The 16,974-nt window shown below is 36.9% G+C and overlaps 3 protein-coding genes and 1 pseudogene across 4 annotated transcripts in view; 2 read left to right on the forward strand and 2 right to left on the reverse strand.

The window, feature by feature from the left end:
- LOC143714488 (uncharacterized) overlaps nucleotides 1-3,385 on the reverse strand; it is a 31,588-nt gene extending 28,203 nt beyond the window's left edge. Inside the window, exon 1 of the mRNA XM_077205713.1 lies at nucleotides 2,597-3,385. Coding sequence (XP_077061828.1) covers nucleotides 2,597-3,293 — 697 coding nt within the window. The 5' untranslated portion in view covers nucleotides 3,294-3,385. The remainder of the gene's footprint in view (nucleotides 1-2,596) is intronic.
- The window catches only part of LOC143714443 (uncharacterized), a 207,832-nt pseudogene that overhangs the window by 173,039 nt on the left and 17,819 nt on the right, over nucleotides 1-16,974 (forward strand). The window lies entirely within an intron of this gene.
- LOC143714420 (uncharacterized) overlaps nucleotides 1-16,974 on the reverse strand; it is a 596,609-nt gene that overhangs the window by 140,640 nt on the left and 438,995 nt on the right. The window lies entirely within an intron of this gene.
- LOC143714411 (uncharacterized) overlaps nucleotides 1-16,974 on the forward strand; it is a 245,919-nt gene that overhangs the window by 37,216 nt on the left and 191,729 nt on the right. The gene's annotated exons all lie outside the window — the stretch shown is intronic.

Here is a 16,974-nt window from a genome sequence, read left to right on the forward strand (position 1 = left end):
GTTCATATTCTGGGTTCTTCTGCTTATCTGCACATAGTATGATTTGTGATAAGGTATGTACTGTGTACATTAAGCCACGTATATATATATATATATATATATATATATATATATATATATATATAAATGAGGATGACTTGACTTGATTTACATTAAGCCACGTAAAAGTGCTCTTTAAGCGTTTTAAAAGCTATTTTCACGTTAAGCGTTTTAGAATGTCCCGAGGAAAACCAACTTGTTAACGTTGTCCGGCAAAAGTGCGATCATGGTTTTCCTGATGCTAAATCCAGTCTGGGAAAATATCCTTTCTGATGGTGTGCATCCACACTTTAGATTTTCTCATCCCTGACATTTTTAAAGATATAAATCCCTGTCGCCAAGACGCTCCTCTTTCAGTCACGGATCTAAAGTGAAACTTAAATCTGTCACAGGGTGTTTGGATTTATTCACGCACGTTAAAAATATTTATTAAAAGCTTCTTTTTTTTGTACATTTTTATTTACAGAATTATCATAATAGGTTCCTATATTAACGTATTGACAGAAAACGGGTAGTTCTATGTGAAATCAGACATTTAGCACCCTCATATAACCTCTGCGAAGATTCGACCGTGAGATTGGTAGTCGAACCAGGCTCCTCCTATCCATGCATCGAATATTCCACTATTCAGGGTCACCCCTACTCTTTACCTGCTTTTCTTATATTTCATATGTGTGTTTTAGACTTAGTTTTGTGGCATTTTGCACTTTGAACAATTTACTTGACTATTGTACAGTACTGTAAGCACTGCTTTTTTGTGTTCATTTTGTTAATTACGTTTGATTCATGTCATGCACTTCTCTAAAAACTGTAAAACAAACAAAGAATTGACAGTAATGGTTAGGTCTCATTTGCGTAACGTCAGCCAATAGCATTTCAGTTCAGGCTGTGAAGGGGCATGTCACTGGTTGGATCTACTGAACGAATACACCCATCACTGAATTGGATTGCTCTGTTTAGAGTCTGAACGAGAGATAGATCTCGTTCGTGAACAAATTGAACGAACTGGTACATTTTGTTTGTGAATGAAATGAGAGTGTAGGTCGGTCATTTAGCATGCGAGTCAATCTCAATCAGCAATAGGCAGAAAGCAGGTGCAAAACACAGTTATAGGTACTGTGCACGCACTGTCCAATTGTTTATATATTCGTATTTAACATAGAACTCAACGTTTAACATAATCCCCGATTTATTCCCAGAATGTGTAAATGTCTGACCAAACAATTAAAATGTTAATTATGCAAAAAATCCTTTGTGCTTTGATCACACGTGTGCGGCTTCTATGGCGTTATTTTTTAGTCAAAAGTTATGAGCGTGTAAGACATGCTCACGAGCACATCATGTTATTTCACACGCACAAAAATGAACCTTCAGCTGGCATGATAAAAGTACTCGCGCACAAATTCAACAACCGAGAGGTGTACAGGTAGCTGCGAGCGAGCGCCTGGCATACTCTCACAGGTTAACTCTGCTTGTACAGTGGAATCCTGCTCGCGCGCAGCGGGCTTCTGCTCGCGGAGTGCTGTTTTTGCTCGCGCAGTGGATTTCTGCTCGCTCAGCTGATTTCTGCTCCCTCGAGTCTACATGACTTTTGACAATTTGGGGGTGGAAACCAAGGAGGGCACTGACCCTCATATGATTGGTCACTTTCATCGTAATCGCAACCACAGGACATCTTTGTACCTTGATGGACAGCTCTCATTACAGGAAGTCTGAGTCAAAGGATCTGACTGAGTTTTTTTTTTTAGTTTTTTTTTTTTAAATGAATTTAAACTGTATATAAAATCCTTAAAAACTTTGAAAGGTCCTAAAGCACAAAAAATATATGATACCCTAAAACACTTCCCAACTAAGATAAATGGAAAACAAAGACTGAATTCTCCCCTTATGTCATGTTATATTATAATTCCTTACCGTTTATTTATTAAAATGTTTATTTTGCTTACAAATATCCTTATTTTTGTACTAAGACTACATTTATATTCTTGTTGTATGAAGAGCTGCTCCCTCTGACTATATTGTCCTTGTATCCTATTCTAAAGAAAAGGAAGTTATGCAGCCATGTTTGTCTGTAAATCTTGATATTTCAATAAAAAAAAAAAACTCCGTCAGATACTTTGACTCCGTGCTTCCTGTAATGAGAGCTGTCAATCAAAGTACAAAGATGTCCCTGTGGTTGTGATTACGATTAAAGTGACCAATCATAAGAGGGTCAGTGCCCTCCTTGGTTCCGCCCCCAAATTGTCAAAAGTCATGTAGACTCGAGGGAGCAGAAATCAGCTAAGCGAGCAGAAATCCACTGCGCGAGCAAAACAGCACTCCGCGAGCAGAAGCCCGCTGCGCGCGAGCAGGATTCCACTGTACAAGCAGAGTTAACCTGTGAGAGTATGCCAGGCGCTCGCTCGCAGCTACCTGTACACCTCTCGGTTGTTCAATTTGTGCGCGAGTACTTTTATCATGCCAGCTGAAGGTTCATTTTTGCGCGTGTGAAATAACATAATGTGCTCGTGAGCATGTCTTACACGCTCATAACTTTTGACTAAAAAATAACGCCATAGCTTCTCTCTGCTGTGGATCCTCTCATGCCTTTTCAGATCTGTCGACTGACTGAATCTCTTGTCGCAGTGTGAACACTTGTAAGGTTTTTCTCCAGTGTGAATCCTCTGGTGCCGTTTTAAATTCATCCTTGAAGCAAAAGTCTTTTCACACTCAAAGCACATGTACTCTCTTACACCAGTATGAGTTTTCTGATGTCTATGTAAAGTTTGCTTCACTGAAAAACTCTTTCCACACACAGAACATGAATGTGGCTTCTCCTTCGTATGAACTGACAGGTGTTTCTTCAGGACTGTTGCACTACAAAATGTTTTTCCACATTGATCACATGTGAACGGCCTCTCTCCGGTGTGAACTCTGATGTGACGTTTAAGATCTTCTTTGGTTGTGAAGCTGTTTCCACATTGATCACATGTGAACGGCTTCTCTCCGGTGTGGATCATCATGTGTTTCCTAAGGTTTGCTAATTGACTGAAACTCTTCCCACATTGATAGCATACATGTGGCTTCTCTCCTGTATGAACTTTCATGTGAATCCTAAGAAAATTTTTGTCTGAGAATCTCTTTTCACACTGTTCACACATGAACGGCTTCTCTCCAGTGTGAATCCTCATGTGAACATCAACGTATGATGATTGACTGAAACTATTCCCACATTGATTGCATACATGTGGCTTCTCTCTTGTGTGAACTCTCATGTGACGCTCAAGACTTTGTTTGGTTGTGAAACTCTTTCCACACTGAGTGCAGGTGAAAGATTTATTGTCTTTTCTTTTTTCTAAAGGTTTTTCTCCAGGTTGGACATGATGTTCCTCCTTCACTTCACTCAGTTCTTCTCTCTCCTCCTTCACTTCACTCAGTTCTTCTCTCTCCTCCTTCACTTCACTCAGTTCTTCTCTCTCCTCCTTCACTTCACTCAGTTCTTCTCTCTCCTCCTTCACTTCACTCAGTTCTTCTCTCTCCTCCTTCACTTCACTCAGTTCTTCTCTCTCCTCCTCCACTTCACTCAGTTCTTCTCTCTCCTCCTTCACTTCACTCAGTTCTTCTCTCTCCTCCTTCACTTCACTCAGTTCTTCTCTCTCCTCCTCCACTTCACTCAGTTCTTCTCTCTCCTCCTTCACTTCACTCAGTTCTTCTCTCTCCTCCTTCACTTCACTCAGTTCTTCTCTCTCCTCCTTCACTTCACTCAGTTCTTCTCTCTCCTCCTTCACTTCACTCAGTTCTTCTCTCTCCTCCTTCACTTCACTCAGTTCTTCTCTCTCCTCCTTCACTTCACTCAGTTCTTCTCTCTCCTCCTTCACTTCACTCAGTTCTTCTCTCTCCTCCTTCACTTCACTCAGTTCTTCTCTCTCCTCCTTCACTTCTCTCAGTTCTTCTCTCTCCTCCTTCACTTCACTCAGTTCTTCTCTCTCCTCCTTCACTTCACTCAGTTCTTCTCTCTCCTCCTTCACTTCACTCAGTTCTTCACTCTCCTCCTTCACTTCACTCAGTTCTTCACTCTCCTCCTTCACTTCTCTCAGTTCTTCACTCTCCTCCTTCACTTCACTCAGTTCTTCTCTCTCCTCCTTCACTTCACTCAGTTCTTCACTCTCCTCCTTCACTTCACTCAGTTCTTCACTCTCCTCCTTCACTTCACTCAGTTCTTCTCTCTCCTCCTTCACTTCACTCAGTTCTTCTCTCTCCTCCTTCACTTCACTCAGTTCTTCACTCTCCTCCTTCACTTCACTCAGTTCTTCACTCTCCTCCTTCACTTCACTCAGTTCTTCACTCTCCTCCTTCACTTCACTCAGTTCTTCACTCTCCTCCTTCACTTCACTCAGTTCTTCACTCTCCTCCTTCACTTCACTCAGTTCTTCTCTCTCCTCCTTCACTTCACTCAGTTCTTCACTCTCCTCCTTCACTTCACTCAGTTCTTCACTCTCCTCCTTCACTTCACTCAGTTCTTCACTCTCCTCCTTCACTTCACTCAGTTCTTCACTCTCCTCCTTCACTTCACTCAGTTCTTCTCTCTCCTCCTTCACTTCACTCAGTTCTTCTCTCTCCTCCTTCACTTCACTCAGTTCTTCACTCTCCTCCTTCACTTCACTCAGTTCTTCACTCTCCTCCTTCACTTCACTCAGTTCTTCTCTCTCCTCCTTCACTTCACTCAGTTCTTCACTCTCCTCCTTCACTTCACTCAGTTCTTCACTCTCCTCCTTCACTTCACTCAGTTCTTCACTCTCCTCCTTCACTTCACTCAGTTCTTCTCTCTCCTCCTTCACTTCACTCAGTTCTTCACTCTCCTCCTTCACTTCACTCAGTTCTTCTCTCTCCTCCTTCACTTCACTCAGTTCTTCACTCTCCTCCTTCACTTCTCTCAGTTCTTCACTCTCCTCCTTCACTTCACTCAGTTCTTCTCTCTCCTCCTTCACTTCACTCAGTTCTTCTCTCTCCTCCTTCACTTCACTCAGTTCTTCTCTCTCCTCCTTCACTTCACTCAGTTCTTCTCTCTCCTCCTTCACTTCACTCAGTTCTTCTCTCTCCTCCTTCACTTCTCTCAGTTCTTCTCTCTCCTCCTTCACTTCACTCAGTTCTTCTCTCTCCTCCTTCACTTCACTCAGTTCTTCTCTCTCCTCCTTCACTTCACTCAGTTCTTCACTCTCCTCCTTCACTTCACTCAGTTCTTCACTCTCCTCCTTCACTTCTCTCAGTTCTTCTCTCTCCTCCTTCACTTCACTCAGTTCTTCACTCTCCTCCTTCACTTCACTCAGTTCTTCTCTCTCCTCCTTCACTTCACTCAGTTCTTCTCTCTCCTCCTTCATTTTCATCAGGTCTGACATGAAAGAAAAACTAATTTTCAATTTTTCTAAATATTCAAAGAGAGAAATATGTGAACGGAGATAAAAATTATCCCAGATGTAACAGACAACTGCAATAAAATATAACAATAATTTTAAAATTAAACATTCCTGAAACTTTCCATGAATGAGGTACACTGATCTTCCAGATATTATTTTTTAAACATTGTCGGCACAAATCCCATATTTTCACGCATGTGAAAGTGGGACACAAGAAATACAAGATCAGTAGATTGTAAATTTGTACATTTTGGAATTACTATTATTTGTATTACACGTTTGTAAAAATACGCACAAAATTCGGGTACAAATTCTGGTAAAATTGTTACAAATTGTAAACCATATATAAATGTAAAATAAAACAGTTAAAATATTCTTTACTGACCTTTTTTTTTTTTTTTTTTACTTTTGCAGCCGTTTCATAGTTGAACAGTTTATCTAAAAGTGATGAAGTGCTTGAATGTTTCTAACATGAATGTTCTTCAGCATCATGAATGAATGAAGAATAAACACCAACCTCTTTTTTCTTCAGGATCTTCAGTGTGTTTCATTCTGCAGGTTCTGGATCACTCGTGTTCTCACTGTCCTCTTTAATAAACTCAGTCTTTGCAGATTTCAGCTCTTCCTGATGCATTCATGCTCGTCTTCACTTGTAGCTGATGGGAATTTTCCAGCATTTATTGGAGAATTACAGAGGGAGGAGCTTCACTGATGATGAATTACAGTGGGAGGAGCTTCACTGATGATGAATTACAGTGGGAGGAGCTTCACTGATGATGAATTACAGTGGGAGGAGCTTCACTGATGATGAATTACAGTGGGAGGAGCTTCACTGATGATGAATGATCAGAAGGAGCTGATCTGCCAAAATCTAAAATATATAAGTTACTGAGTTTGTTTTTTGCTCATGGACAACAGAATATAATAATGTAAATTCTAAATATAAATAAAAGTAAGAAAAACAGTTGAAAGCATAAACAGAAATAAACACAGGCTACATATAGTAACCAACAAATACCCTCAGTCTGTTGAAATTAGTTTTAAGTGTAAATTTACAGGAGTTCTGAAGAAGACATTAGCATAATAAACGAGGTGAAAACAGGAACAGTGTTTGCTGTTAGAAACACATTATTTGAGTCAGGAAATTTCCAAGTCCATCATCAAAAGCGTTTATGAAGAAAAGTGCTGAGCGTAATTTGTGCCATCGAGTGGTCTAAAAGAGAATTAAGTCAAATGTGCATCTTACCCCGGTTCGACTTTAGAACTGTTGTAACCTACTGTATATAATTTCAATTTATACTGTAACTATAAAATATTTAAATTAAAGGTCTAATACTTCCATTTAAGATGAGGCAGCTCAGAGAGTGAGGGAGAGCCCACTGAGCATCAGTTAAACTGGCTGACAGTAAATACATATGCTAGAGTGTGATAAGACAGACATTTAATTATTTAATTGGAAGAGTAATTATAACAACATACATTGATTTAGCACTAAATCCTGATTGTAATCTTATTGTCCATGAATATATAAGGGTTGTTGTGCCCCCTTTTTTGGTTGCCCCTCAAAATGTCTGTGAACGGCCCTGTTCCACGGACACATTCTCCATCTGTAAATGTTAGAAAGTCAAGCTCAAGCAAATATTTCCATTTTGACAACAGACGGAGCGCAATAATTCTGACTAAAATATACATTAACACTAAATTATAAATATATTTTGCTTAAATATTTGTTGTTGAATATTTGTTGTTGGTGAACATAAATGTGCAAGTGTATTTTTATGATATCAGTTTTTGATTTATTTTCATTTTAAGTTTAGTACATTTAACTGCTTATTTAAAAAGCATTATTTTGTTTTTAGATCGTAATGTTGCAATGTTAAAATGTAATGTGATTTTACCCCCTTTTTTGGGTGCAAGGTTGCATGTTTCGTTTCATATTAGCCTTCAATATGAACCTTTTGTAGGACAATATTAATCAGGATATGAAATAAAAAAAATAATTCAAATATTTAAACAATAATAATACTGAGATTATACCATACATCGCCATTTAGGCCAAACATTCAGATTTCTTTGGCAATAGGCTATTGCCCAATCCAACATCATGACATGCTTTAAATTCTGAATTTTCCATTTTTAGCTAAGCAGTAGGCATACATTATTATCACTGTTGAATTGTTATTTAACAATTAGCCTGCATTCAGTTCTGCATTAATAATTCCTTTTGCTTGCTGTTGCAATTTTTTTTAGCACCAGCCGCCAATGATCAATTCCCCTCACAGAAATTAGACCGTTTTTGACATTCAGTAACAGTTCTCACTCCAAACATCGAGACAATCACACAAAATCGCTCCGGTCTGAAAGAACTCATCATATTCTCCTCATGCTCGCTGCTGCTGCACTAAATGTTTATTTCAGTAGAAAAGACGCCAGAAAAGACGCAGAAGTATTGCTGTGATCGATGAAAACAATACAGAAATGAGTCTGTCGCTTAATCAAACTGTATAAAGTGTGTGTGATGGTTGTGTAAATATGAGAAGACTCGACGCTGAAACTCAATGGGGTGTTACGGATCTACTGGGGATCATGTTAACTGTAGGCCTATGTGAATATTAGCCAGAGAGAATATCAGTATTTGTAATAATTCATCATCACTCTATCATATGTTCTGCTAATTTCAGTTATAAAATGTGTGGTTCCCACTCAGTGTTTTTCACAGGACTTTAACTTAATCTACATCTGTTGTTATTTGTGATGAGAACTCATTTAAACATTCAAGAAAATATGATAACTACATTAATGTTGAGGAAAAAAATCTGAAGTGCGCTGACAAGTCTGTTCATCCAATGAAACCGAATGTCCCATGTTAACATAGCCCTGTGACTTGTTTACTGAGAATGCATTGAACAACGGCACATTTACGGGACTCTGGTAGGCTATATGTACCACAGAAGGAAACTCTGGTGTACTGCTTTGAGGACTTGACCAAAGCTGCGAAGTGTAAACACAAAACCCTAAACTCATCCATATAGCCTTAACACTGACTGTATATGCTTTTTTATTTCTAATGGTTGACTAGTCCAGGAGATTTAATTGCAATATAGCTGTACACAGTGTCAGAAAGAGGTGACATATTAGGTTGCACCCTAACAACTTCATCACCATCCTCATCTTCTGAAACGGAGTCATCGCCATCATAGACATCATAATAGATAGACGCCCTATCGACTGCTACTGCCTACTGGCGCGGACGAGCCGTGGGGCCGCCATCTTAAACCGGTCACTGAATACCGAACTGATTTTCACGCGGGTTTTTTTCTGCAAAGGTCAGGTAGCTATGATACAGGACACATGGTTCGGCGAAACTCCAATGTTGTGTCTTCAAAAACAAAACGGGGATAGAGGTAGTTTTTTACTGTATTTAGCCAGGGACAGGCATCCAAAAACAGGGACTGTTCCCTGAAACCGGGGACGTCTGGTCACCCTATTATATAAGTGATGTAGGCTATGAAAACGTTATGTATTTTGCAAATCAATATGATAGAGAAGCAGAAAGATAATGGCAGTAAAGTCAGATATTTCAATAAATTGAATAAACAATATGTGATTATTGTATTAGAGTCTACTTGAAGCTTTTTATATTTGTCTCTCTCTGTCACACACACACACACACACACACACTGTACTACCGCGTTCTTCTGCATCCATCTCCTCCCAGCCCTTGACATTTAGCAGCCCGCCTCTCGAGTCCCAACACACACACACACACACACACACACACACACTACATTACTAGTTAAGCTACAAGTAGTGACTGCGCAAGACTGATAATAATACAGTCTTGGGTACGTGTCACTTGTGGAAAATTCACAGGCCAATGTTATACCAGTAATATTTGTTTTATTTCTACAATAGCATTATTGTGTCAGTTGTAAACTAAGTCAGTGTTATGGAATATGACTTATCAAGTCTCAGTTCATAGCCGGGTGAACACCGGCCGGTGCAGTAAACATAGCCTAGCTAGCTTGCCACGATTTCAGTACAGTAATATCAAAGATCCTTGGTCCTTCTTAACTCTCTGGTAATATTCTATTCACAAAATACAACCAATAGTATGGTAACGTTAAATTCTACTTGTGAAAAGTAATCTCCCGAGCCCTATTTGCGGTGGTCCGCCGATTTGAGCAGGAATATGCCGCAAAGTGCCCGGCAACTAAACTGCTGCTATGCGACGAAGTATGACCGGTTTAAGATGGCTGCCATATTTCTCAGTGCCCAGCGGCCAATAGGGCATCTAGTCTCTATATAATATCTATGATCGCTATTACCTCAAAAAAGATTTAGTGATAAATCTCCATTTCAAATTATATGTCCAGTATTGTTAAATATGTAGGCTGTGTAGTTGGAATCCCACAAGTATTTAGTTATATTTCGTTTTTAGTTTAAATGTTTAAAATATGAAAGTAATATTGTCCTTAAACGATTTATTTATTGTTTATTTTTGTTATGGTATTTAATTTTCTGCTCTTGGGTTTCATTTGTGTTGTTGGGACGGAGGACTTTTATTTTGACGTTCACTCGCGTGAGCGGATATAATGTGCATATGCCCCAAACATTTCAGTCCGGAACATAATCAGACATCGCGCAAAGGATTACAGTTTGAGTTTAAAAGGATTTAGCTCCTGGTTTAAATGGAGAACACGCTCCTAGTCAAGTCAAATGGTGCAAACAAAGTGTGGGAATCATCAGCTAACTGTTACATTTTCTGTAGCAATCATTTCTGTGATTATTTTTTTGGACCGGGTATCAGCATATTTTGCCATTTTCTTGGAGAATCAAACATCTGTACTACAGTGGGCTGAAGTAAGTTCGCTGCTGCTGCATTTCTCTCTCCTTCTGTGTGTCTTTATAAGCTTGGTGGAAGTGGTGGGCTTTCAGATCATTCATATAACGTTATTGCACTTGGCTTTCCCTGATGTTGGTCGAGTGAAATACTGACACACTGGGCTCGGTTTCTGTTAAGCCATCAGACTAGTGTCATATGTATAAAAAAATAAAATACAGACTTAGTCATTTTAAAGTCACTTTTTCTATAATTGCATTCTGATATGCATGGAATAATCTAATAATTTTGGGGTAAAACGTTTGAGTAAATGTTTATTGCACATAGTAATCATCATCATCAACTTTTATTTCCAGACTCTTGGTCCATTCAGAAGGCACAGACATAACATGCAACATACATAAATCGGATACATATACAAAGAGATAAAAAGAGAAAGCTAAAATAAGAAGAAAAATAAATAAATAATAAAAAAAAACTACAATACAGCATTTCTATAAAAGACACTTATACCAGCCTTTCCATGGTGATGATTGGTATCCTACGCCACTAAACCTAGGATTTACTAGCAGCATCACAATGCTATTCTGGGAGTCATTCATTCAGGCGACAAATGAATTTGTAGATGAGTCTTCTCAGTAATGCTTGAAAGGTGCTGAGCCCTGCATACAAAACAACTCACTTGCACTAGACTAGAGCACCTGGGTTTGTTGAGCAGTATCCTCATACATTCATTATAAGCAACCTGAAGCTTCTGCATACTAGTCTTTTTAAACTTAGTCCATAAAGGAGCAGTATACAGAGAAGTGCAATATGCTTTAAACAGGCCAATTTTGACATCATCCGTGCGTGCACCTGTGGAATTTTCTTACCAGCATGTTAGCTTGGGCATATAATATGCGACGCTGCCTGTATAAATCCTCATCATCAGCTAACTGATCTGTAATGTAATGACCCAGGTATTTAATTTTACTACAAACACTCATCACTTGTCGTGACAGATAAAAGTCTGGAAAACAAAGATCTTTGTCCACTTTTGTCCTGCATATCAATACAGCACTCTTTTTGGCGTTATAAAGCACATCAAATTTCACACCATATTCAGAGCAGATATTCAGTAGCTGCTGAAAACCAGCACTGCTGGGAGAGAAAATGGCCAAATCATCAGCATACATAAAATGATTAACCAAGGTGTTACCAATTATACATCCCGTTTTGCATCTTGATAATTGGTTGGATAACTCATCCATGTAAAGGTTGAAGAGAGCTGGTGAAAGTAGCCCCCCCTGATGTACCCCATTACTCACCCCAAATGAGGCAGATACTGATAATAATTCATATTAGTAATTAGTACATAGTAATTCATAGTAGCCTAATTCATAGTAATAATACATGGCTCAACTTTTTAAGCACCTTCTCAAAACTATAGTCTACCTCATCCGGTTCTGAGCATTTAATCGCAAATTTTAACCAGAAAATCGCAATTCGTGTTTTTTTTTTCTCGTGCAGCCCTACTTTTAACCCATGTCTTCTTCTAATTAAATATGTGGGTCATTGTTGTATTAGGATTTTCGACAGGCCCATTTTAAAATAGAAAAAATAATAATACCTGTTGCAATTTTTCAAACATTAAGGATCTTGTGTACACTTAAATTCATATTACAATTTTAATTTAAGTGATTTTAGTTTTTCTTCATCTTGGTGAATTGGCCGTAGCCTTAAAAAATATCACGTGGTGCGACCGTAATTTATCTTAAAATTAATTAATTTCCTTAACATGCTTAATTTTTTTTTACAAGAGTTTAGAAATTAAAGTGTTTAGAAACAAAGTATTTGCATTTCTTTTTTTTGAAAAATCTAATTTTTTGTTCTATAATTTCAGAGTTGCTGCCTTTAATCTAGTTAACAGACTTATTTTCCCTTTAAATTACATAAAACTGATAAAAAATGTTTAAAAAAATATCATTCACTTAAGCATACTGTATCAGTATTTATATTCCAGCCACAGAAAAAAATAATATTTTATTTTAAATTTAATACAGTGATTGCTTTCATTGGTCACACCACATGAGTGGTCGCTCCAAATGACACGACGAGCTCATATAGTAAAAAAATCTATTTAAAGAGATCAAGGAACAATACATTTTATACAAAAAAGTTGATTTAAACCAGATTTTATTATATTTATTTTTTTAATTTATAAAAATCACATTACAAACATAAGTGCACCATTTCATTTAACTTGACTTAGAATTTCTTTCTAACAAATAATAATGTTGTTATTGTTATAAATACAAGTATTGTATACAGATTACATTTTAATTAATATTAATGAATTAGTAATTAATACTTTTATTAATCAAGGACACATTAAATTGATAAAAAGTGACAGTAAATATATTTAGGCTATAATATGTTACAAAATATTCTATTTCAAATAAATGTTTGTTCTTTTGAGCTCTCTATTCATCAAATAATCCTGACATTTAAAATGGATCACAGTTTCCACAAAAATATGAACACTGATAATAATCAGAAATGTTTTTGAGCAGCAAATAATTATATTATAGTGATTTCTGAAGGATCATGTGACATTGAAGACTGGAGTAATGATGCTGAAAATTCAGCTTTAATCACAGGAATAAACTACGGTTTACTATATATTCCCATAGAAAACAGCTGTTTTAAACTGTATAAACTAATATTTCACTCTTCTCGTAGCAAGGCACTCTGCTCTTGGTGCAGGGTCAGAAGTTTTACTTCGCTTGGCAGTTGCATCTGGAAAAATAGATTAAAATAGTTTTAAATAAATAAATAGGCAATAATAAATACATTACTAATAAATGCATAATTACTAAACTGAAATGACATGCTCTAATTTTTTTGTTGCATTTTTCTCATATTGTACAAAGAGTAATCATAAACCTTCTGAAATTTAAAAAAAATAATAATCCCAAATTGCAAAAAAATCTATACCAAGTGATACTAAATTAAAGTACTTTTTGTATATTTAAACCGTCAATTGTATATAAACGCCCAAAAACACAGAGTAAACTACACTCCTTTTCCATAAAAGTATTTTACTCCACACAGAAAAAAAAATCCTTGTCATGTCAAATACTGTGCTAAGAAATATTATTCCAAAGAGGATTACAAAATAAATAAAACTATTAGGAATATATATTTTAAAACGGAAATGCATCTTACTTCACAGGATGATTTGTTTACATATAGTCATTTAGCTGACGCTTTCATCCAAAGCGACTTACAACTGAGGACTAAAGCAAGCGAGTCATCGTGAATAGGCAAAAACAACGCAAGAAGTGCTCAAAATACAAAGTTCAGGCATTACTCAGAGTAGCAAAAATCAGACAAGGGAGTATTTAAAGGAGATGAACATTTTATATAATAACAATAAAATTATTATTTTATATAATAACAATAATTTGTTAGCAGAAGCAAGCACCAGCATCTTCTTATTATTCTCAGACTGAAAAGAAAATTAATGTGAATCAGAAATCACAATCATATTTTGACAACAAGCTTTTCCCAAATTATTGGTTCGCTAGTTCAAAGTGACCTCTCATGATGATGTAAAGTGATACTGCAACATGAATATTAAGACATGGTCCATAGTAACAAGCTTTAACTAATGTCCTTCTTAACTGGAGTAATCTCAATTGTGTATCTTTTTGAAAGTGAAGTAAAAACTTTAATGACATAATCTTACAAAGCTATGGAGGAAAAAACATTTTTCTTTGCCATGAAACAGCAATTTCTCATACCTTCAAAAAAAAAAACACCCCACAGCTATTTGACCAGTCCTGCCTTGGAGCCCCCTGATAAAGGTGCAGTGTGTAGATTTTAGCAGCATCTAGCGGTTCGGCTGCGAGTTAAACTAATGGCTCAGCCTTCTACTCACCCATTCCTTTAGAAGAAGCTACGTCGGCTAAAACGGGACAAACATATCGTCGTCTGAGACAGCAGAGAATAGCCAGAGTAAGCCAAGAGTGTGTAACGTTGTCACTGTTTCTGTACCACAGTCCATTATAAACCACATCATGGATAAAGTTTACAAAGGCATAGTCAGGTGAGGATCAAGGGTCTTAATATATAATATAATAATAGTAATCAGCTGATCTGCTGTATGTTGTTGTCATGGCCGAAGCAACAACTAAAAGGAAGAAGGCAAAGGTTTTGTCAGAGGAGACTAAAAAAAGAAAAAGGGAGAGAGACAAATTAAAAGGCCGGACGAGGATCAATATTGGAGGGAGAGCAAGACAGCTTGAAGACGCGTGCGCGCGCGCTACCGGCTCTCTCTCTCTATCCTCGTTCTTTCAGTAACATGCACCCTGTCACAAGTGCAGCAGTCAGTCATCTATAGGGATCTCCCAGTCACGTGACCCCTAGCCGCGCATCAGCCATTTTGACGGAATACATCCGTCAGCTACTCAGTGGCAATGGCCGTGGGTAATATATATTATTAGTACATTATTATACTAATAATATAATTATTTGTGTATTATTATACTAATAATATAATTATTAGTATAATAATTTTATAATTAGCCTAAATATTGCAAAACTTTGCGCTGCAGTATTGATATTGCGTGTATAATATGGTGTAATGATATATGAATGAGAATGAGAAGATAAACAAGAACTGGCGGACGATGCTGAGACCAGTCAATGGAAGGGAAGCGAGGTTTCTGATTTAACCCTCTGGGGACTAAGCTCTTTTTGGTCTGTTTTCTCTATTTTTACATTTGGGCATATAAACTATATGTAATGGAGATGGAACACTATATGTTTGGTATCTATGGATTCAGAAGACCCTAAGCTAGCATAAGCACGCATGTAATATTTTTATAAAGGAAGTATGAGTGAAAATGTACCATAAACTTGAGAATTTCAAAAACGGAAATTACATTTTTTGGCGTTTATTTCTGAAAATCACACATCAAACAACAATAGTGAACAGTTTTTTAACAAAAAATATATTTGTCAAAGCCTTTGCTTGACAGATATGGTAATTGTTATATAAAATGTGTAAAGAACAATGAGAAATTTTACTTTATTTACAAATAGTCCCAGGAGTTTTTCTTAGGAATGCTTAGAATTTTCTAAGCAATGCTTTCTCCTCGTCACTCTCCAGTAATTGATCCAGAGCTTTTTCCACCGTAAATCGTTTACTGCTAGCCATCATAAAAGTGCTAAAACAATAAATAATGCTATAATAGTGTGTGTATATGTGTATATATATACATATACACAACAGAAAGCGAACGGACGCGTCGAGGATAAACAAGGCTTTACGGAGCGAGAGCGCACAGAGATATGAGAGAGAGACAGAACAATTATAATATATATATATATTATAATTGTTCTGTCTCTCTCTCTCATATCTCTGTGTGCACAGAGATATGAGAGAGAGACAGAACAATTATAATACCAATTAGTATTGGTATTATAAGGCGGCCATTTTATACCAACTTTAATCCTACCAAAGATTTTTGTACCTGACTAAAGGCAGACTGTAAATGATAAATTGCTTCCTTCAATGATGTAGCAGAGGTGTACAAAATAGTGTCATCTGCATAAAAATGAGCCTTTGTTTGATTCAGACCCACACCTAAATTATTTATATAAATAGGAAATAAAATAGGACTCAATACTGATCCTTGGGGGACACCCATTCTTACTTCTAGCAATGATGAGGTACAGTTACCTAGTGTCACACACTATGTTCTACCACTCAGGTAATCAGAAAACCAGTTTAGCACAGTGCTACTAAAACCTATGTTTTGCAATCTTTGCAGAAGGAGATTATGGTCAACAGTATCAAAAGCTTTAGATAAGTCAATGAATAGAGCAGCACAAGACTTTTTGCCATCTAAAGCATTAATAATATCATTTGTAACAGAGGTTACAGCCGTAATTGTACTGTGTCCTTTCCGGAAACCAGACTGAGTGGAACTTAAAATGCATTTATCAGCTAAACAATTTTTTAGTTGCTCATTTATAAGAGACTCAAATATTTTAGACAAGACAGATAATCTGGAAATTGGCCGATAATTATCTAAGGCCGATGGGTCTCCACTTTTTAATAGTGGGAGGACAAATGCAGATTTCCATGATTTGGGGATAGAGCCACTACATAAACTAAGATTAAAAATGGAAGAGATGGGTTTAGCAATCAAATTTGCAGCAGCTTTGAGGAAAAAATGGCTCAATCTGGTCTGGCCCAGCAGACTTTTTACAGTCCAGGCCTAACAGAGCCTTTTGCACTTCAGAAACAGATATTGAAGTAAAGTTAAAATAGTTAAAATGTACATTAGACAAGTTTGTGTTAGAAGTTATCGGTGGGGTTGGTTGGGAGTGTTGACTGAGTATATATTCCTGCATTAATAAAATGCTTGTTTAATGCATCTACTATATTTTGTTTACCCCTAACTTTACCCTGACTTGCTATCATAACTTCTGGAATACTTGGAGGGGGTACGTCTCCCAAAGATGATTTAACTACTTTCCAAAAATGTTTGGGGTCATTAAGGTTTTCATTTAATAAATTCAGATAATATTCACTTTTTGTATTTTTTATTAATCTTGTGCATTTGTTTCTTAATACCCTATAATTTACCCAGCATTTATCATTATTATTTACTTTTGCTTTAATCCATGCTTTGTTCCGTTCTCTAA

The sequence above is a fragment of the Siphateles boraxobius genome, unplaced genomic scaffold (assembly GCF_051911475.1).
Source record: "Siphateles boraxobius isolate OS27281-9 unplaced genomic scaffold, OSU_SipBor_1 54, whole genome shotgun sequence".
NCBI classification, from domain to species: Eukaryota; Metazoa; Chordata; class Actinopteri; order Cypriniformes; family Leuciscidae; genus Siphateles; species Siphateles boraxobius.